Genomic DNA, 23,870 nt, shown 5'->3' on the forward strand with positions numbered 1-23,870 from the left:
TCCTATGAGAGCAAGCCACCCAACTTCTTGTCCAAGCTCTTGTTCTCTCCAGACTGGACTATTGTAATGCTCTCCTGGCGGGCCTTCCTGCATATACTGTCAAGCCTCTGCAATTGATCCAGAATGCAGCAGCAAGGGTTGTCTTCAATGAGCCAAAAAAGCTCACGTTACTCCTCTCCTCATCAGGTTACACTGGCTACCAGTAGCCGCTTGCTCATCCCAATGTCTTTCTTCCATGGAAAAAACAAGGAAACATATTGAAGAATGCCACAGCTCTCAAATCTCATTTGTGCATATGATAGTAGTGCATCAAAACACGTTACAATAAGGATTGAGGTCAATGATGCTGAATGCATAGCTGCATCATTTGACAGAAGTTTGATCATACGGAAACGTGAATAAGATTTAAGATTAAACAACTTTTTCACTGGAGAAAGCAAAATTTTGTAAAGAGGACTCATTTCTTTGCCAAAGTAACAGTTTGAAGTTTAAAATGTCTTGATGATGGATTGGAGAAAATCAAAAGTTTCTATTTACATTGTGTTTTTGTAGCGTTGAGCGATGTAGCCAATCACAGACAGATCTGTTGATACTTGAACAACTCTGATTGGCCATTCCTTTCAAATAAACGCCAGATTTTGTTCCCCATGCTCGTGAATCCTCTCGATGTAACACAATGTAAATAAGAGGTGAATTGATTATGAAGGAACTTTCCGAGATCGCGATGAACTGAAGTGACTTTTTTTTTAGAAGTGCTATTTGTGCACTTTCTAGGCTAAATATAATAATTTCATAAATTGAATAAAATATATTTTATGTGCTAATGGATATATACTGTACAAGCAGCAAAGTTTTGGGAGTGACTGACATATCCCTCATCCCTAACATAAATGAGGGAGTCCTTTTAGAGTGGGTTAAAATTAATATAATTTGTCAAAATAGATGTTCATTAAAGATCCCATGACATGGATTATTTTCTTTTTTTAAATGCTTTTTTAATGTTTCCTGATGTGTACTTATATTGCTAGTATGATTTTTACATTTAAAATTTAGAAATAAAATGCATTTTTATATCCTGATTTTAGCCCTCTGGCTTGAATGCTCTGTTTGAAGGGGCGTGTCTGCTGTGATACCTTATAGTAAATGCCAACTGTTGACATCTTTGCATTTGAAATGCGTATTACATTTGGAACCCCTCTCAAATATTTTTACTACTTTTTTTTTTACTATTACAGCTGTTGAGATGAACAAATCGTGGAAGTGTTGTTTATAGCATTATTTTTTCGATCTTTTCCCATCACATGAAAGGCTGCAGAGATGAGCATTGAGTAGACAGAGTCTGTTTACCGCGTGAATGCAGTGATCTCGTCATTGCAACGCGTTTTTTCTCACAAAATATTTTCACCACAGCTAACAACAAGCACAATATAAACAGTAAGAGCTTCGTTGTGCAGCATAACAGTGTCAGTCATTATAACGGCAGTTTGGGCAAGTGTACAGATATACTTGCTATGTGCGATTGACAGCTCCGAACAATAGCGTTCTTTGATCACTCTCTGTAGTTTAATCACAATTTAAATAACAGGTTTGTTTCATGCTACTAAGAGAAACAACGTGAAGTTGATCGTTTAGTCACTGGCTTGATTCACTGATGCATAAACAGTATTAAACGATTTAGAAAGAAAGTCTGTGTGAACTTGAATAATTAGCTAAACATCAGAAACCACTGATCGCAGATCAGGCATTAATGAACACTGTTACTCACTGTTTGTGGCGGTGCTGTCGAATCCATATCATAAAAGTCTGTTTGTAACGCCTGTGCCGACATTGTGACTGAATTAAATGTAAATGTTTGGGAGGGCAAAGCAGAGAAAGGGGAGGTAACCTTTCCCCGTATGAGGACATAAGTGGAGGATTCCACATCGGCCCGTCTGAGCTCTCGTTTTTTCAAAGGCAGAGCAGGACACCCAGGGCTTGGTTTACACCTATCCAAATTTCTAGCCACTGGGGGACCATATACAGGCTAGGGAAACTCATATTAATGTTAAAAAACCTCATAAAATAAAATGTTCATGTCATGGGACCTTTAAGTATTTTAAATGCAGACGAATTGATTAATAGAAAAATATTAAAATGTTAATTTAAAAAACAAATTGTGGTTGCAATCATTTACAAAAGGAATGACTAATAAATCTTGCAATTCTCTCACTGTACATTACTATTTTTGTTGTGGCAAAAAGTCAATATTTCCCTCTTAAGGGAACTTTGAACTGCGTCTTCTATGATTAGCCAATATATATAATATCTGCATTTAAACACTATAATAAACACACAACAATTATCTGCTTGATGACATGGTTATTTTCAGTGTTGGGGGTAACGAGTTACAAAGTAACGGATTACAGTAATAATATTGGTAACTACTTTACACTATTTTACTAGACTATAGGAACGCGCTTTCCTGCGTTACACATGCCGTGTAAAGTTCTGGGCCAGGTTTCCCGATAACGATTGATCTTAGCTCTTAACCCTCAAAGACCGAAAGACTATTTATTTCATTATGGATATTCAGAGGCGCCATAGTGTACATGATTACATGATCGCATTTTGACAACATTGATTTGTCAGAAGAAACCAATGCTTTCGTTCCTCTGAGCCAAACAGAAATGATTGTTGACGCTTAGTCCCACCCTGTGACCAGATTGGTTCAAACTCTCCCATATTAAACCAATAAGTAGTCTTTTGAACTACTACTTAACATAGCCTATTGCTTTGGAAAATGAACGAAAACAAAGTGAAATGTCTGTCGTGAGTGCATGAATACAAACACACAATAACACATTTGCATGAGAAAACTCTCCGAAAAAGCAGTACTTTGACATAAAACAAATCAAAAACAAGGATGAAACAGTGGTACATATCTGATAAAGCACTGGAATTTATGTCTTGGGTCGTTGTCCCGGTAAAATCGATTCTGAAACAGATTACAGCCAACTGATCGATCATTTATATTATGTATATTATGTTATACTAAGTAAATCATTATATAATTATACAGTTCATAAAGATAGTTGCACTTTTTTTTTTCTGTTGCACTCAGAATATTTCTCACTCATTTTGTGTGTAGTTTGTGAATCATTTGCACTGTTTTTACACTGTATTGTTGAAGACAATTTGGGCAAATGTTTTTACTATATGCTGCATAGTTTGTGTTTGTTCTTCATACTCAGATTGAAAATATATTTCCAGAAGAAGAAAAAAGAAATGCAATTTATATTTAAAAGAAAATCTAAATGAATGTTTTATGCCTTCATTTGATGACCAGAAAAATGTAAATACACAACAGAATTTCTGAGGGGGGAAAAAACAAACATTTCATAAGGCTATTTTAAGAAAATTTAAAAGATGAAGTTGTTTTTATGCATTTAAATAATTATACATGCTAAAAAAAGAAAACATATGAATACATATTTTTGATGAATACAATTAAATGTAACCATTAAAAAGGAGTTAAAAAAAATAAAACGGATTTTATAGGGCCCTAAAAAAAGTAAAGTAATAAGTAGTGAAGTTACTTTTCAAATGCAGTAACTAGTAAAGTAATCTCATTACAATTTACAGAAGTAACTAGTAACTAATTACATTTTTTTAGTAACTACCAACACTGGTAATTTTTATTATTGCGAAGTGAGATAAATGAAGAGCATGTCTGGAAAAGTTAGTCAGTGATTTTAGCAACACAGGTTCAAATCCCGGGTTGTGGTGTTATATATATATATATATATATATATATAATATTATATAAAATGATTAATACAAATGTGTTCTGCAGTCCACTGGTTTACGTTACACCATTCTTTTTTCTTTTAGATAGAGCATGTCCATTTTACACTTACTGAATTCAGTCCAGCTGGAGGGTTTTGGGGGTAGTTCTGTATAGCCTTTGGGGGTTGAAAAATAAAGGTGTGAATCTCATGCTCTTTCATATGGACAGTGTCTAATGAGGTTTTCAAACTTGCAGAGCAGGTTTATGCAACGTGTCTGTTTTAGGGCTGGTTTTAGGAAAAATGCCTCGTTTGGTTTGGCTTTTGCCTTTTTTAGCAGCTGCACAGGCCTACAGAGTATTACATACAATATTCAACATACAAAAGGCTTCTGAGAAAGAGACAAAGAAACTGTCGAAAGAGACGTGCATCTGCCAAAAAGACAAAAACTTTTGTTCTTAATGTATAGCCCATGCTGCTTTGCACTATTTTCAGTTTTAATTGTATGCAGCAACGCTGCAGTCGTTTTGGCAATACAAATGTAAAAATATACTGCAGTAATAAGAAACTGTCCTGAGACAGCATGTAGGCCCAATCATTTTTTAAGCTTTTCTTTTTTTTTTGGTTAGTCCAAGTCAGGTCCTCGGAAATGTGTACACCAAGGTATTTGAAGCTGCTCACTCCTGAATCCACTCCTGCATTTAAAATTTAAATTTTTTTTTAGATTTACTTAAATTGTATGAAAGCAAGTAAAGAAGGCTCCGTTTAAAATCACTGAAGTTATCAATTAATGAAGCTCTTTTTTACATTGTGTGCACTTTGTTGATTATAATGGGAGAACTTGAGTTGAAACGTGAGGGCATTTTAGTAATCCATCCATTCTTTTCAGTTTCAGTGATTTAGCTAAATTATGGCCAGGTTTAATTTATTTGTTTCTTGTTTTAGTTTGGCCTAAATAATGGGAGCGAAATTATTCAGTGCCTCACTTTTACTAAAATAATGGAAATAATTTATAAAACACGCAACAATTTCTTAATCAGTGTACTACATTCAGATATCTTTTCCCCAAGTAGTTATCTGTCAAAATAAAGGACAGGTAACGAATAACAAAGTATGTGTGTGTTTTATTCTGTTTTATTCGCTTTAAGAAATTAACATAACTTCATAACTAGACCAGAAATAATTTGAACTATTTTCTAATAATTTAATAATTTTAATTTTAATATTTTAACTACAGTGTTGTTCTTTCATTTCCGCCGACTGCAGCAATCAAATATAATAAACCAGCAAAGCAAAGCTTACGACTATTTGCGAAAATGTGCTTTGATGCATTTGTTTGATTAGATAGTGTTAATGCGTCACTCAGCAGTCAAAAGCTGCAAATGCACTTTGCAGACGCGGCGGTGGCGCTGGCGGCAATAGAAAGCACTCTGGTTGTGAAGTGACATTCAGCCAAGTATGGTGACCCATACTCAGAATTTGTGCTCTGCATTTAACCCATCCGAAATGCACACACACAGAGCAGTGAACACACACACACTGTGAGCACACACCCGGAGCAGTGGGCAGCCATTTATGCTGCAGCGCCCGGGGAGCAGTTGGGGGTTCGATGCCTTGCTCAAGGGCACCTAAGTCGTGGTATTGAAGGTGGAGAGAGAACTGTACATGCACTCCCCCCACCCACAATTCCTGCCGGCCCAGGACTCGAACTTACAACCTTTCGATTGGGAGTCCGACTCTCTAACCATTAGGCCACGACTTCCACGACTTGGCCACCTAATGTATGTTATTAAAGAATGTCTTTTAAGCAGGTTACAAACATGTTATGGATTTTCCCTAAGGGTCTCTCAGTAAGTCAAGTTAACAAGCTACATATTCCATACTCCACAGCCAAGAACCCCTTTACAAATGTAAAACATGTCCATCTTGTCAATTAGTTTTAAGACAACATTAGCAAAAAAATGCTTTCCAGAGACTAATTTCATGTACTCATGTTTTTGATCTGGCTGTGATTGATGTGTTGGCTATGCATGTGGTATGTGTGTATGTGTGTAACTTACACTGATATTGAGGATGATCATGCCCACTGGGCTGTTTTCTGGCAGTGTGACATGATATGCAGGCTGTGAGAAGGCTGGGCTGTTGTCATCCACGTCCAACACTTTAATGGAGAGTGTGACAGTGGTCCGGCGAGGGTCCTTGGCCCCATCTGAAGCCTGCACGACCAAATCATACTGAGCCCTTTCCTCACGGTCCAGAGGCACAGCTGTGAAGATGCTGCCATTAGTGCTGATCCTGAAGAGATCTCTGTGACTGACCAGTTGGTATCGGACCTGTCCGTTAACGCCCAGGTCCAGATCAGTAGCCTGGATGAAGACACACACAAACTTTTACATAGATATCTAAAAGACGACATACATTGCATAGACAGTCAATTACACTCATGTGTGCTTGCTAGACATTTAATTTTAAAACTGACTTGAATCTTCTAAAAATGTCATCAGCTGTTTTTGACTATTGGATTTCTTTTATTAAAAAAAATATAAAGAGATTGTTGGGCGGATTTCAATTAGCAGGATTTAAAATTTGAATTGTTAGATTTAAACATATGTACTACTCTATATCAGTGAACAAATGTCTTCAATAAGATCATTATGGACAAAATGCAAAAGTTCAAGTTCAGATTGTTTTTATGTTTTTGAAAAGTTTCTTATGCTAACCAAGGTTGTATTAATGTGATAAAAAATACAGTAAAACAGTAAACATTGTGACATATTATTACAATTTTTTTTTATTTTATTTATTTTTTAATTATTATTACTTTTTTTTTTTTTTTTGGTAACACTTCAGGTTCAGTTAAGTAAAATTACTATCATGAACTACATGAACAATTATTAATTTAATGTTAAAATGTTAATTTCAACATACATATTGATATTCATGTTAGATAAATTATCATTTATATTATTTAAATTTTTAATGCTACAAAGTTACATTACTTAACATAAAAAAAAAACAAATTAGCAATGAACAATAAAATATTAATAACATATTGATAGATTAATAAAAGCGGCAAAAATGTTAATTATCAGTACATGAAACCTTCAAAAACTAATGTTAACTTTTTTAATGAACATGAATTCCCAGTGTTGCCATATAAATTTTAAAATCCCCCCCCCCCCCCCCCAGGTGTTCATGACTGTGGGATCCCTGCCCCACACAGAGAGCAATAACCTGTTCATATGGCTGTGAAAACATAACGTTAGTTTATAATTTCAACACGTCACCACACAAAGTCACCGAACCACACAATCCACAATCAACCCCACCAAAGACACCTGCTTCATCAGCAGGGTGATGAGACAATCAACAAAAACACCAGCAAGATTTGTGACTCCCTGCAGTGGTGCAGACAGGTGCACTGTGTTGTTCTTTGACATTCCCCACTCAGCTCACAGACACCAGTAAAAAGTCTGACTAAATCTTAGAGGTGAAGGAATAGTTCACCCAGTAATGAAAATTACCATTGTTTATTCACCCTCATGTCAATCCAATCCCATTTAACAAGCACTTAAGCTTCAAAAAGAATAATAAATAAATAATTGTCCATACAACTCATTTTCATTATTTTACAACTTAACAGCTTGAGTCCTCACTCACTTTCATTTGAAAGGAAAAGAACATCTAGGATTTTCCTCAAAGTCTCTTCTTTTCTGATTCATGGAAGAAAGTCTCATGGTATAACCTGGGAATGACAAATGGATGATCAATAAAGCATCTCTTCCCCTCTGTGGCCTCTCAAGTTTCTTTATTTAGACAGCCTTAAATATCAGATTTAATGGCATCAAGCAAACTCCCAACTGTGTTATCTGCTTCTTTTCCGTTCAGCACTTGTGTATGAAAGCACCTCATTGACACTCATGCAAAGTGCTTTTGATTCTGGTAAGCCCTGAAACAAAGACTTCCAAGACTGGCTGCTATACAGTTTACAGATGCAGATAGAACTAATACTGTCCTTCGCCAAAAGGTCGGGTCTAAACTCATTTACTACCACCAAAGCTGAAACACCAAAGTCAATGACAGACTCGACCCTTTGACACATTTTCCATGTTTAAATGACAACAATCCAAAAAAATCAAGCTCTACGATATGTATTAGTGAAGGGATAAAAGCTTGCTTCAAATGGTCCTTTCCAGTGAGCTCCAGTGATGTCTTTAATTTGAGATGTTTCATATATAATTATGAGATAAATGTTTAAAGAAAATGCCAGTATCACAGACCGTTCAGGGAAAGTTTTAGCATGCAGTAACTGAAGCAGTGGTGACAGTGTGCTTTCTAATGCCCACCAAGCTTGTCAAAAGTAACAGTGAAAGTGAATAATACTAAAATAGTATTTAATAAGACACTTACTATGGTAATTGAAAAGCCTTTAACAGCTCACAGCATCACATCAACAGTAGATGCCACTTTCATCAGCAATGAACAATGTGATTGCTACAAACAAAATTATTAAAAAAAGAACTGTTGTTCTTAAATGTTTAATAACTTTTGAACTGCTAATCCTATCTGAATGATTTAAAAAGTGCCGTAAAGCGGAGATTATCCTACTTCTCTCATTTGGATATTAAGAGGCTTGTAGTGTACGTGATTACGTTATCACTTTTTGACAACATTGATTCGCCAGAAGAAACCAATGCATTTTGTTCCTCTAAGCCAAACGAGAACGATTGTTGACTCTTAGTCCCACCCCAGTGCTCAGATTGGTTCAGACTGTCCCATATTCAACCAATAAACATAGGTTTTGATCTTTTGAAAAACTATTCTTTGGAAATATGAACGAACGCAAAGTTAAATTAAACACAAAATAACACATCTGCACGAGAAAAGCACAGAAAAACACAAGACATAACTTTGAGTACTTTGACAAAACAGACCAAAAAACAAGGATGAAACCACGGTACATGTCTGATAAAGCACTGGAATTTCTGAAATTCTGATGCAGATTACAGCCAGCGGATCAATCATTTATATTATGTATATTGAGTAAATAATTCTTATATAGTTCATAAAGATAATTTGCACTATGTTTTCTTTTGCACTCTGAATATTTCTCACTCATTTTGTGTGTAGTTTGTGAATTGTTTGTATTGTTGAAGAAGACAATTTGTGCAATTGCTTTTACTACTTGCTGCACGGTTTGTGTTTATTGTTCATACTCAGATTGAAAATATATTTCTCTGAAAAAAAAATGTTTTGTTATAGTATAACACTCTTTCCATTTTCTTCACTCCCTAAAATTTTTTGGACACATCTCTATTGTTAGTAAGCAAAATGGGCCGGTTTTTCACTTAACGGTACAATTTGTAAGATATTTGACATTGACATTGTATGTAATCTACTCGTGCAAAATATTGAACTCGCGTTTGCTATGTATGCCCAATTATTGTGTTTGAATGTACACGAGTGTATATATTTGTTGAACAAGTGGTAATCGTTTTCATATCGTCTGATTGATGGCTGTCAGCGGTTGGGTAGAAGACAACAAATCCCATCATTCCACGCTCCTTCTTAGCGTCATCAAACCATGCGATTGTTATTGTTTTGGTAGTGCGCCCTCTAGTGGCAGGTCCTACAACCTGTACCTTTAAAAGCGCAGCAATATTGTATAACAATATTGTAATAAATGGATATAGCTTGCTTGGGGAATGTTATATGCAAATAAAATTTTATTTTGAAGTGTAAAACACCCAGATACAACTTTCTAAAGAAAAATATCCACACTTTAGGAGTTTCTGTTTGAGTACACAGTAAAAGAAACACCCAATTGTTGCTTGCATTTTTCTTAAAATACTGTAAGTTCATTAATTCTTAGAGAAAACAAAAGGAAAATTGTGACTTTAAATTAGACTTAAACTTCAAGTTCTCCTGTTTATAATGATATATGGCACTTGATGTGACTGCTAGAATAGGTCTGAAAAACAAAGAAAAGTGCCTTTAAGGGTTAAATATGCAGAGACAAATAAATTATGTATCGATAGGTGTCACAAATAGCATTCCATTAACCATAGCTCAGAAGACGATGTATGAAGAAACACAATGCACAAAGCATATGTTTTGCAGGTTTGTGATTACCAAGAGAGAAGATCATTTACCATGTTTTATACACCTGGTTCTGCAAATGCTTTCATAAACAGGTTTTATCATTATTATTTTATATAAGAACTTTGAGTTACTGATGCATTTTATTTGCCGAAAATGTTTATCATTAACTGAGTATGTCTCCATCACATTTGCATGAAATTATACACCTGCATCTCTGCTAAATCAGTATTATCGCTTTTCACAAGCTCACATTAAACATCGATTGTCATTCTGATGCACTTTTTGAAGTGGGAAGTTAAAACTGATAACTTAATTACCCAGCAGCAATATTGGCAATGTAGTTCCAAAACAGCTGGTGTCAGAATTTCTTTGAATAAGTGAGTGAATAACATATTAAATGTTTCCAAAATGAACAAACAAACATACAAATAAATAAATGAAAAAAAAAAACTTTTTTTAAAGTTATTATAAATATTTTAATTTATTATATATATTATCTTTTTATGCATTGGAAATTACAACTTAATTACCCAGCAGCAATACAGTCAACATGCTTCAAAAAGATTTGGGGTTGAAACTGATGAATAAATAATAATAAATAAGTAAATGAAAAGGAGTTATTATTATTATTATTATTATTATTAATATTTATTTGATCTATTTATTTATTTATTTATTTATTTTTTTTAAGTATAAGCTTTATTTATTTTTTAAAATCACTGATGCACAGCTGAAATTCACAGAAACCCAGTGCCTTTATTTATGGGCTGTTCTCTATGTTGTCCTTAAGGTCAAGAAATATTTTGCTTTCATTTGCTGCTCTAAATGGATATCATAATTTTGGTTATTTGGAAACATTTAAGTTAACTTCCCTCTGAAAATAAGGTGGAAATAATGGCAGGAAAACAAACTCAAAATAAAGATAGCATTAAGGAGATGGTTCCTGTGCATTCTTTATCACATGCTAAGGTAAGCAAAAGGCGGTAATGAAAGCATTCATCTTCTCAGTAATCAATCGAAAGTAAATTAAACTTGAATATAGGGCACAGCAGAAATGTCATACGATGCTTGCTCATTTTTGGAGGCACATTGTGATGCCTGTCTTGTAAAAACACAGTGGGAAGTGATCAAGAAAGCATATTTTTAATTAATGTTGTATTTGTTTTTTTAAGGAGCAGCACACTAAAATTTGCATTCTTACATATCTCACTTTTCTCTGTGATGGCCCTATATGCTGTAAAAATTAAATAAGAATCACTCTGACAACATGCTACTATTGTTTTGCTTCCTAATGTTTCCAAAGTCCAACATCATGAAATGGAGAGCACTAAAGCTTTGTCCTTAGTCAATTCAGTGACATCAAAATCCCATGTGACATGTTAATGCACTTTTCTATTCTTAATGATTAACGATTCCACAAAGTCTTAGTAATCTTACATGAAAATGTAATTACTTACGGCACTTCTAAAACATGTAATATGCATGCGCGTGTCAGTGTTTTTTTTTTCTTTTCTTTTTTTTTTTAGTTTACACAGAGACTATATGGAATAGTTTACAAAAAACCTGCACTTCGAACTCCGTTTTCAAAATTTGCCATTTTTGGCCCACAAAACGTGGGTATCTAATGTGCATGAATGGCCAAAACATATAAAAAAGTTCAGTTTTTAGTTGAAAAGTATGTAATGTAAAAACCCCTAATTCCTTTTTTTTTCTGGAAAGTTGAATGTACTGGAAAAAAAGGGGGTTTGATTTTACAAATGCTGACTGCATTATCAGGCAAATAATGGCAGATAGGGCTTTAACTTTTGAGAAAAATCTAATTGGAACGGATATCGAATATCATGCAATGTATTCGAATATATTCTAATATCTACTTGACACCCCACTTGCTTGGCTGAGCTTTCAATGTTGTTACGGGAAAGGATGAAGCTGATTGGTTATTTCTTGTCACATGACCCGTGGTGCGCTTGCAGCATTCTGAAAAGTTGAGATGTTTTGAACTCAATGCAGTGTGGACGCGCCTGCGTCCGCGTCGCTTCCATTATGAGCGCGCATACCTTGTAAATAACAAACATGAGCACGCAAAAGAAGCAATATGTGAACGGTCCCTAATGCAGATTCCATCACAAATGTTTAACAGGGTGCATAAACAGGACTATCTGGATTATTATTTTTAAACTTAATGTTTGAAACAGCAGGTTATCAACTTAGAATATCAATTTATATGTAGTGCCACTATGCATATCCCACAACAGTAGGCTAAATGAAAAAAGAAAAGAAAAAACGATTCAGAACAGGCACAAACAATAACGTGACAACAGCAGCAGGAGTAAGGCATATAGCCAAGCCTAATTCATTTCTTAATATTGTTTGCAAGAAACACCAGTCTATCAACTTGCTCTGGATCAAGTGCGGCTCTCTTTTTATTTACAATGTTCCCCTCGGTGGAGAACACACGTTCGGAGCGCACAGACGTGCCTGGCTACTAGCTCTTATTCGCTTGATTTGGTCATGGGCCTACGTTGCAATACGTCTATAGAGTGCCCTCCACTGTATAAGATGGCAAATAATAAAATAAAAATCAAACGGTCTAGTCATAGACTGTAAAAAATGCACTACACATGGGAATTTAAAAACCGGATATTTTATATATAGTTCGATTACGGATATTTCACTTCATGTTCGAATGCATATTCGAATATCAAATAAAAAGTGACAGCCCTAATGGCAGATATACAAGTTCTCACTATGTTTTCTAATTAGTGGTCATGCATCACACTAATTTGTAGCACCTCTGATAACAACAGTTGCCCACTTATTTGTCTCACTTCTGCTTTGAGTTGAAATCATTATGAGGCGTATTGATGGAATACAGACAAGTAAATCAAAGAGAGGCTGGAAGAAAATTAATGTGTCTGTTTCTGCCCACATCAAAATGGCAAGTACTCGAGTTCATAAAAAGTGTTCAGATGAAAAACAAGCACAAGAATATGGAAATCATGTCAACCAACGGGATCTCCAACTGCAGACAATGAGATGAGACTCTCAGGCCTGAACTTAACCGACTTCAAACAAGTTTAAATTTCCCATGCTGTGGCGTATTTGGAGTCATTTGAAATGAGCACACCGGCCAGGTGTAATATCAGCAGCGATGCAGACTCTGCTGTGATAGTGCTAATAGAGCTCTGTGGGCATTTCTCTAATGATATGGAAACCTCTGCTGCGTTAGCCGTAGGGGATGTTTAGCTAGCATTAAGCTTTGGACCATATCCAATGTGCCTCTCGCTGGGAGACGTGTCAGGAGCTCTAAATTAATTCAGGACAAGTGAGGGTTTGTAAATGAAGCTTGTCGTACTGCAGCTCTCACACAAATATTACCTCAAGAGGTGAACAATTAGCAAAACTGGCGTTGTATCATGATATATACATACAAGTGTAGGGATTTTGCTATACTGCAGTATAAATATCCGTGCGAATCAGTGAGCAGGAATTATGTCTGAGAAAAAAGGAGAAAAACGTGGAACGGATATGTAGTGTAGTTGTGAAAGTCAGTTCAGAGTCTATACAGAATGTGAAGCAATAAGAGGATTCTGTCTTATTTTGCAGGCTGCATGCAAAAATGAACACGAGCAGTGTAGTCTGATTCAAAAACAAATAGCTCTATTGAGCTGATTCTTTTAAAAGAGTCAAACATACAGCTCAACCACACAGTTCAATTCATAAAAATAACCATGATTCATGAGTTGTGTTTAGTGAATCTAAAATAAACAGTGGAAATGTGCTACTGTACCTGATTGAAGAGCCATATTTTTATTGAATAGTTCCAAAGACAAGTTGCCAGTTTGAATTAGTTACAACCCGAATTCCGGAAAAGTTGGGACGTTTTTTAAATTTCAATAAAATGAAACCTAAAAGACTTTCAAATCACATGAGCCAATATTTTATTCACAATAGAACATAGATAACATAGCAAATGTTTAAACTGAGAAAGTTTACAATTTTATGCACAAAATGAGCTCATTTCAATTTTGATTTCTGCTACAGGTCTCAAAATAGTTGGGACGGGGCATGTTTACCATGGTGTAGCATCTCCTTTTCTTTTCAAAACAGTTTGAAGACGTCTGGGCATTGAGGCTATGAGTTGCTGGAGTTTTGCTGTTGGAATTTGGTCCCATTCTTGCCTTATATAGATTTCCAGCTGCTGAAGAGTTCGTGGTCGTCTTTGATGTATTTTTCGTTTAATGATGCGCCAAATGTTCTCTATAGGTTAAAGATCTGGACTGCAGGCAGGCCAGGTTAGCACCCGGACTCTTCTACGACGAAGCCATGCTGTTGTTATAGCTGCAGTATGTGGTTTTGCATTGTCCTGCTGAAATAAACAAGGCCTTCCCTGAAATAGACGTTGTTTGGAGGGAAGCATATGTTGCTCTAAAACCTTTATATACCTTTCAGCATTCACAGAGCCTTCCAAAACCTGCAAGCTGCCCATACCGTATGCACTTATGCACCCCCATACCATCAGAGATGCTGGCTTTTGAACTGAACGCTGATAACATGCTGGAAGGTCTCCCTCCTCTTTAGCCCGGAGGACACGGCTTCCGTGATTTCCAACAAGAATGTCAAATTTGGACTCGTCTGACCATAAAACACTATTCCACTTTGAAATAGTCCATTTTAAATGAGCCTTGGCCCACAGGACACGACGGCGCTTCTGGACCATGTTCACATATGGCTTCCTTTTTGCATGATAGAGCTTTAGTTGGCATCTGCTGATGGCACGGCGGATTGTGTTTACCGACAGTGGTTTCTGAAAGTATTCCTGGGCCCATTTAGTAATGTCATTGACACAATCATGCCGATGAGTGATGCAGTGTCGTCTGAGAGCCCGAAGACCACGGGCATCCAATAAAGGTCTCCGGCCTTGTCCCTTACGCACTGAGATTTCTCCAGTTTCTCTGAATCTTTTGATGATGTTATGCACTGTAGATGATGAGATTGACGTTGAGGAACATTGTTTTTAAAGTTTTCCACAATTTTTTTACGCAGTCTTTCACAGATTGGAGAGCCTCTGCCCATCTTTACTTCTGAGAGACTCTGCTTCTCTAAGACAAAGCTTTTATAGCTAATCATGTTACAGACCTGATATCAATTAACTTAATTAATCACTAGATGTTCTCCCAGCTGAATCTTTTCAAAACTGCTTGCTTTTTTAGCCATTTGTTGCCCCCGTGCCAACTTTTTTGAGACCTGTAGCAGGCATTCAATTTTAAATGAGCTAATTAAGTGGATAAAAGTGTAAAATTTCTCAGTTTAAACATTTGCTACATTATCTATGTTCTATTGTGAATAAAATATTGGCTCATGTGATTTGAAATTCCTTTAGTTTTCATTTTATTAAAATTTAAAAAACGTCCCAACTTTTCCGGAATTCGGGTTGTAAAACTGATTATATAATAATTAGCATTAACAAATAAACGATTTAGTTAATACAATACGTTCAAGCAAAATGGACATTTCAATGTAAATTCAGCCAAATTAATATAATTAAATCAAAAATGAAATCTATATTAGCCTGTTTTAAATATTAGCTTCAGTGTTCCCTATCTGTAGGTTACTACGAGTTATGTCGAATGACATATGGGGTCTCACTTGGGAGGCCAATCATCTCTGAGTTTAAGAGAAAACGCCAATGAAAATTGGCTAGTGGATTTAACATACCTGAGCCACTCCCCGTGCCAATGGGTTTAAATAGGGCGACAGGTGCATCCACTCATTAGATTTTTGCTTCGGAGCCGAGTGGTTGTATGAAAGCTGTTATACTAAACAAAGCCATTAATCTGCTGTGTGTCGGGAAGCTGTTCTGGTTGGCGGTACAGCGCAAACAGTGGTGTCCCTTTCAGCGATTCCCCTGGGCGCTTCAACTAAGAGAGCAGATTTCCTAAAAGAGCAAATCATGGACGATTCGCGTCTTTTTAAAGACACCGTTTCGTCCGCATCCTCCTGAGTGCTCATGGCTGTTCGATTGGTTCTCGGTGTAGAGCGCGGCTCACAACCGCGTTTTGCTCTGGTTCCTTTCTTCCCGGATGTGCATGGGGAAGTGATGTAGTCGTGGATGGCCCCTTTTTTATGGCCAGAAGCAGCTCATTTCATTCCTCCGTCCTCACTACACTACAAAGTGCACTTTTCGACACTCCCATTTCCCAGGCTGTCCTGTGTGACGACGCTGTCAGGGACTGTGCCCAGCAGTTCCTGACAGAACAACAGCAGACTGAGGCCATACAGCACATCTCGCCACGACGTGATCCTCCGGTTGCCACCATTCCATCGCGGGCAGTGCCTCAGCCGGTTTGTCGCCATGGGCACCCCCCTGCGTCCTCCACACCAGCTCCGCCCCGTGCTGAGAGTTCTTCGAGGCTGGCCCGTTGAGCCCCGCGCAGGAGAGCGGCGCCCCCTGTGTCACTTCCGGCTGCAAAGTCCTCTAGGAAGACGACTAAGCGGCCCTGACACGTAATTCAGAGATGTGGGAGACTGCTCTTCAGGAGCTGGTGGAGACAGAGCCACTCCTTCCCCCAGAGGGGGAATCCTCAGTTTTTGTTTCTTTCTATTCCGCCGCTGGTCCAATGGCCGGTGGCACCCACTTTTTCATAAAAGAGCAATTTCCCTTTCCTCCGAGTTGCAAGGCTCGCGAGTTGACGATGAGTGACGCACTGCCTCCTCATTCTCACCCACGACGTCCCCTCGTGCTTTCTTTCCTGCAAAAAAGGCTGGAGCGTGGGCTGTCACCACCCACCCTGAAAGTGTATGTGGCTGCCATTTCAGCCCATCACGATGCAGTGGACGGCCGGTCCCTGGGGAGACATGACCTGATCGTTAGGTTCCTGAGGGGTGCCAGAAGGTTACATCCTCCTAGGACACCCCTGATTCCCTCCTGGGACCTCGCTATTGTCCTAACAGGACTTCAGAGGGGTCCCTTTGAGCCGCTGGATTCAGAGCTTAAGTTCCTGTCTCTCAAGACAGCACTCCTGATCGCGCTCACTTCCATCAAGATGGTCGGGGACCTCCAAGCATTTTCGGTAAGTGAAGAGTGCCTTGTGTTCAGGCCGGCCTACTCTCACGTTGTCCTGAGACCCCGGCCGGGATACGTGCCCAAGGTTCCCACCACTCCCTTCCAAGACCAGGTGGTGAACCTGCAAGTGCTGCCCCTGGAGGAGGCAGATCCAGCCTTGGCATTGCTGTGTCCCTTAAGAGGGCTTCGCATATACGTGGACCTCACCCAGAGCTTCAGAAGCTCTGAGCAGCTCCTGGTCTGCTTTGGAGGTCAGCAGAAGGGGAAGGCTGTCTCCAAGCAGAGGTTGGCCCACTGGATAGTGGATGCCATCGCCTTAGCGTACCATTCCCAAGGCGAGCCGTGCCCCCTGGGGGTGAAGGCCCACTCCACACGGAGTGTGGCCTCCTCCTATGCGCTGGCGCACGGCGCCTCTGTCTAGCTGCCGGCTGGGCACCATCTAATACCTTCGTGAGGTTTTACAACCTTCGTGTAGAGCCAGTTTCTTCCTGTGTGTTGGGTAACAGGTAAATTGGCGGGAAGGGCTGGCTGGGTGTCACGCTTGCTGCGCCATTCCCCCTAACACAGGGATGCGAGCGCCTTTCTTCTCCCAGTAGAGTTCCCCGGTTGGCGCACCCTGGTTGAGCATCCTCCAGCACCCTCGGCAGTCAGACTTGGCGGAGCAGTCTGTCGCCAGGCCCAGTACTGGTGTTAGCATGCCCGGAGCTCCGGTCAGCCCCTGTACTGGGCTAGGTCTCCATATGGCTTGATACACTACAGGTAATCCCATATGTGTATTTTTCCACGGTAAGGTTTCCCTCTTGGCAAACCTGTGTCTTCCCTTGACAGACCCATTCTGTCAGTCTCTTCTGGCAGCCATTCCATCCCTACTCTAAGGTAGGACCTGCTTCAGTGACCCCTTCCATATGTAGTACTGCCCCCTTGGTCAGTCCATATCAGTATCTCCACATGTCACCTCCCTACGGGTAGGATGTGGTCTCCGTAGCGACCTTTTCCTAAGGCTCGCTTCCCTATTGTCTTGCCAAGCTGAAAGAAAAAACAGGGAAGATTTGAAGCAATCTTTCTCTGAAGGTTGAAATCCCTTCCATTAACTTTATGTGGGCGGAACAGCAGCGTGGCCTTCTCCAGCGGCGATGTACTCAACCTTTGGCCCCTTCGGTACCAAGGTCAGTGAATTTGTGCTGGGGCTTTGGGAAGGTTACGACCTTAAGCGTAGCTTTTGTGGCACGCCACGGCTTGCCGACAATTGCAGCGCCACAGGGTTGTGGTGGTGTTCAGGTTGTGGCATTTTCCATAGGACCCCATATGTCGTTCGACATAATTCGTAATGACCGACAGATAGGGAACATCTTGGTTACGTACGTAACCCTCGTTCCCTGATGGAGGGAACGGAGATGTTATGTCACCATGCCAAAACCTTGAACCTGTCGCTGTTGCCGGGACACGTTCTCGGCTCCTCAGCGTAAAACCTAATGAGTGGATGCACCTGTTGCCCTATTTATACCCATTGGCACGGGGAGTGGCTCAGGTATGTTAAATCCACTAGCCAATTTTCATTTTCATTTCATTTTCACTGCCTCACATTTTGAGCTCTTTTGCAAAACATTTGCATTCTTTTGCAAATCCCTAAGAAACACAGAATTAGTTTTTTCCTCCCACCTCATATTATTTCCATCACTCAATTTTTTGCGAATGAACACAAAGTTTCTCAAGAGAACGCAAAAGTTTTGTGAGAGAATGCTTATACATCTCATTATATTTACCATCACCATGTCCCTTTAGGGGCTCCATAGTTTTGTCTCTTTTTATTTATTTATTTATTTGTTTATTTAAGTGTTTATTGTTTATTTACATAAGTAAATCTATCAAATCTAATCTTTCCAGCAAATATATTATGATAGCATGATATAGTATCCCTAGAACACCGGAATCAAAAGCCCTAAAAAATGATGCCTGCCCATCTCATGAGGTCTGATGTATATTTTTCTGACACAAAGTAGACATGTTTAAGGAATGCTTTGCTAATAAACAGTCTGCCAGCATTAGCCTCTGATTATTCTGATGACAAAGTGCGGCTCTATTAATCTAGACCACTAATTACAACTCTTCGCAGCTTAACAGAGCCCAACAAAGCTGCTCATTACAGCACGTCCCCGAAGGTAACAAATTATTTAAATTACATTTCTTTAATTGGAAAATCATAAACAGTGGAGCGGGCAGGGACTTTGGCGGGTATGCTGCGGGTGTATGCCAACTAGGCGAGCGATGGGGAGATCGTGACATAAGGGCTCAAGAGGGCAGAGAATGACACTCTAGCCGCTGGCGTCACGTGTACGCCCCAGCAGGCACTGCTTAACACTGGTCATATGAAACCACGGAAGGGACTGAAATCCTCAAATAGAACTGTACAAAAGAACAGTCAGATTCAGTGAAAGTAACTATGATGGATTTGAAGGAGAAGGCGAAATGATTTGAGATTTTGTGACTGTAATGCAATTAGTAGTGGTCCTTGAAACAAATGTCTCTCATGAGCAGATTCTTTTTAAAGAATCAGACAGTCCAATTCAAAACCACTCAAGATTAATGAAACTAGTTTATTTCTTTTTTTTCTTTATCCAATGTCCAATTTTTTATTCTGGAAATTTATGTACATTAGATGCAAATTAGTACAGAAAACCTTTCATTTCAAAATGAACTCATGTAAAAGATTTTGCAACTTATTTTGCCCATGAAATTTGCCAAAATGACTAATGACTAATGGGACTGCACTTCAGACTGCAGAATGATCCACAGATTTCAACAGAGCTGGAATGCTGCCATTCAGACATGAGTTGACTCTAGAGGGCAGAAAGCAGCTGCAGAGCAAACAGTTTAGAGAGCAAAGAAGAAAACAAGTAGAAAGAATTTTGAATGTGGTGGCGGTCTTACCTTTACTTGACCCACAAAAGCATTCACCTCTCCCTCTTGAACTGTGAGATTAAGGGGGAGCAGAGGATCGAACTCAGGGTCGTTATCATTGACATCAGTCACCACTATATTCACTGTAGCAGTCGAGGTCTGAAAACAAGAAAGCTTCAGGTTACTTCAATCATTACATGGACACTTCTAAATAAAAAATTAAAAAAACTTATCCAACTGGTACTGGTTAAGCAAACCAGTTTCAATCAGAAATCTAACAACGTCAACAAATCTGAGATGCAAACCTTGAGTCCTCTGTGAGATTGTGTCTGTGTTGGTTTCACTAACAATTATCCATTTCCACTGATTAATTTACACAGAACTTGTGTAATTGCTAACATATTTGCATTCATCATCAAGCCATGAATGGGGTCTAATGAAAAATATTCACAGCTGTTGAGCAGATTAGTATTTCAGAGTATAGATCACCTTTACAAATTGATGGCTGCAACCAAATTAGCATGCTGGTAGGGAGAATTCTGTCTACTCACTAACAACAATTAACCATCTACATTTCCAATAATTCACAAAGTGACTCATTTCGAAAGATAAGGAATGGAAACATAACATCTAAACAGTCAAACACAGCAAACATATAAGTAGCATAAATCTACTTTTAAAACATGTATTATGCAAATATAGTCCCCTGATTATTTCAGGGGAACACTACAAATGGGTGGATCGAAGTAAAACTGCCATGAAGGTGATGACCTTTCAGATGTGTTTAATTATAAAACCCTTTATATTCTATGATAACATTACACTTATTTCATATTTTCTAAAATGTATTTTATATGAAGAGAGGAATCCTGCAATTCTGGCCAAATTAAAGATACATAGTGTGTGATTTTCAAATACACATACCGTATTTTCCGAACTATAAATCACACTTTTTTTCATAGTTTGGCTGATCCTGAGACTTATAGTCAGGTGCGACTTATTTATCAAAATTAATTTGACATGAACCAAGAGAAATGAACCAAGAGAAAACGTTACCATCTACAGCCGCGAGAGGGCGCTCTATGCTGCTCAGTGCTCCTGTAGTCTACACTGAAAACATAGAGCACCCTCTCGCGGCTGTAGACGGTAATGTTTTCTCTTGGTTCTTGGGACTAAATAAATGTGACTTATAGTCCAGTGCGACTTATATATGTTTTTTTCCTCGTCATGATGTATTTTTGGACTGATGCGACTTAAACTTAGGTGCGACTTATAGTCCGAAAAATATGGTACAAATAAAATGATTTTACCATTTTCTGTGTACAAATGTGTTTTGAAAGTGGGTTAGGTAGTGTAATTTCAGCTAGATTCACACTACACAGACTACACAGCCTAGGGTAAAAGTTGTTTCTGAGAACATTTCATACAAATAATTACTTCTCCTACCAGGTCTTTAGATGTTCTTTTCCAGACTGCACAAATTACAATTCCGTAACAGATCATACTAAACAAATACTATTGCAAAGAATGATCTGGCAAGCGAACAAACAAATGAGTAAATGAATAAACGAACTTAATAAATAAGTGAGCATGTCCGGCCTTTCAGATGGTTTCACCAGGCTGCACAAAAATAAATAAATAAATAAATAAATAAAAAAAAATAGTAAGGCAAACAGATAAGCAGAGTATCAGTATGAGCTATCATTAAAAACACATTTCTTTTTGTATTTGTGCTATATTTCTTTCAAATATATAAATAAAATATTAATAATAATTGGGGACACTGGATATACGAACAAGCAGCCTGGGGTACTCTCTATCACTAGAAAGAAATCATTCAAACATTTACATTTACATATCCTCACATACTAGCTGAACCAACTGAAAACCAGGAATCCAGGAAGTGAGGGTGTCATCTAAGGATATGCTCGTATCAAATTTTCCTGTTGCTAATGCTCTTATCTCGGTATGCAATATTATCACGGTATTGAAATGTCATAATACAGTATTATTATACAGGTTACATATTTTTTTTTCCTATAACAAAAATAACTGAACATTTAAATACAATAAAGCAATACAGAAAAATATATAAAGTTTAAATAAACAGATTCAAGTGCAAAATAACTATAAAGACCAATCGGTATCACTTTACAGTAAGACCTCATTAGTTAACCATTAACATTCACAATGAGCAATAGCTACATTTGCTACAGAAGTTATTAATCTTTGTTAAAAAAAAATACAAGTTGTTCACGTTAGCTTATTAAATAGCTCGATTTTAACGTGTTATTAAATATTGGAATACCTAAGATTAATGAATGTTCAGAAGAATTTTTCTTTGGCAGTTTATGTTGACTAAAGAATTAACCAATGTTAACTAATGAAGCCCTAATGTAAAGAATCAAAACACTTTCAAACAATATCTAAGGCATATTGTAATCCAGATTAAAATCTGTTTGAAAAGTTTGAAAATAAATACCCTATTTAGTCTAAATATTTAAGTATTTGGCGCTGTGATGAACACCATAGCGAATTCACAAAGTCTGAATGGCTATTTAAAATGATTTAAATATATTTTAGAAAGTACCAGTGGCTTTATTTATGGGGTTTCCAGGGTAACGGACGCCATCTGCTGTCATAGAGTGAATGTGCTTTCAGCACATCTCTCACATGTTCCTTCATGTGCTTCTCATGTGTGCTTGTTTACATCAGAGCGCATTTGCGTCTTTCAAGCATCATACAGCGGTGTTATGCATTTTGAACAGTTGATGGGAAAAGTATTCTTAAAATGCATTCCAAATGTAGAAGTGCCCACGATAACAATATTGTGCATATTCATTACCTTGATATATCGCATTACCGAATACCGGCACGTCTAGTGTCCTCACAACAGCCTCTTATCAGATCATTCTTCATCCATGTCATGCAAATTTTGTTACTTCCCCTGAAACATAAAACATTGGGGGGAAATATCCCAGACCAGCCAGTGAGGAAACCAAAAATCCATAAATTAGCAGGTGGTTTTCCCCCTTATGCTCTGACTTATCTATTAAAGGTTTAAATGCTGGAGTAGTTGGAAGATTGGTCCTGTAAATTTTTCATGTGCCGGCAATAAAGCCTGCTGAGTTTGCAGTACATTCTGGGGTTAGAATAAGGTAAGCTGATCTTGAGGTGAGACAAACGCACACAAGGTAATTCAGTTTGTTAGCAAACAGGTTCAAATCTTGTGATTAGTAACCGGAAGGATACCCTTAATCTTTAAGCAAGAAAGACAATCCTGCAACTTTATTGCTAAACCTGGGTATTTTCATAATAAAATTGTATTCTAGTTAGAACACATATTCTCAGTGGCTTAGATTTGAAATGATAATAATTCTCACCATGCACACCACCAGTGATTTGGAACAACAAAACAGCCTGAAATCATTTATTTTAATGAAGCTGGGGATTTACAGCAACATGATTTGATTTTGTATGTGGCATGACGAGTTTAACTTTAGCAACATCAGTGCACAATTGTTACAGCAACTGGCAACATGCAGCAAAAAAAATACTTGTGGTCTGAACTAGTGGTCAACCAACATATATCGCCAAGGTTGATATATCAGCCAATATTTAGTATTTTCTACAGAGTTTTACTGTTTTATCTTAGTTATTTTGACAGTACTCAGAGACAAGCACTTGAGCAGTGACGCACATGAATGCTCATTTTGCTTCTGCATTAGTGCATTAGTTATGCACTGCATCCAAAATCAAATACTTACTACATAGCATGTGTAAAACAGCATGAAAACAGTATTATGGCCGAATACATATTATTAGAAAGTCAGTAGGCAAAAAGTACCCGGATGGCCTACTACTACTGTTGGGATTCAGAAGTGCGCATTCGATGGTCACTTTACTATCACTTGAGGACATGGGAGAGGATTTATAAAAGGCAGTGAAGCGATGCAACAGTAACAATGTGGCGAATGTAGTACAGCCTCATTGACATATGTAGCAGATAAATGTGACCTCCGGAAGGCACAGCATTTGAT

At 38.0% G+C, this 23,870-nt stretch overlaps 1 protein-coding gene across 3 annotated transcripts in view; it reads right to left on the reverse strand.

The window, feature by feature from the left end:
• LOC132121260 (protocadherin-15-like) overlaps positions 1–23,870 on the reverse strand; it is a 224,751-nt gene that overhangs the window by 64,516 nt on the left and 136,365 nt on the right. For all 3 annotated transcript variants that reach the window (XM_059530486.1, XM_059530485.1, XM_059530484.1), the window contains exons 19-20: positions 19,861–19,989; positions 5,825–6,130 (exon numbers count right to left, since the gene is read on the reverse strand). In XM_059530486.1, coding sequence (XP_059386469.1) covers positions 5,825–6,130; positions 19,861–19,989 — 435 coding nt within the window. The remainder of the gene's footprint in view (positions 1–5,824; positions 6,131–19,860; positions 19,990–23,870) is intronic.

This window comes from Carassius carassius, chromosome 39, assembly GCF_963082965.1.
Source record: "Carassius carassius chromosome 39, fCarCar2.1, whole genome shotgun sequence".
In the NCBI taxonomy this organism is placed as follows: Eukaryota; Metazoa; Chordata; class Actinopteri; order Cypriniformes; family Cyprinidae; genus Carassius; species Carassius carassius.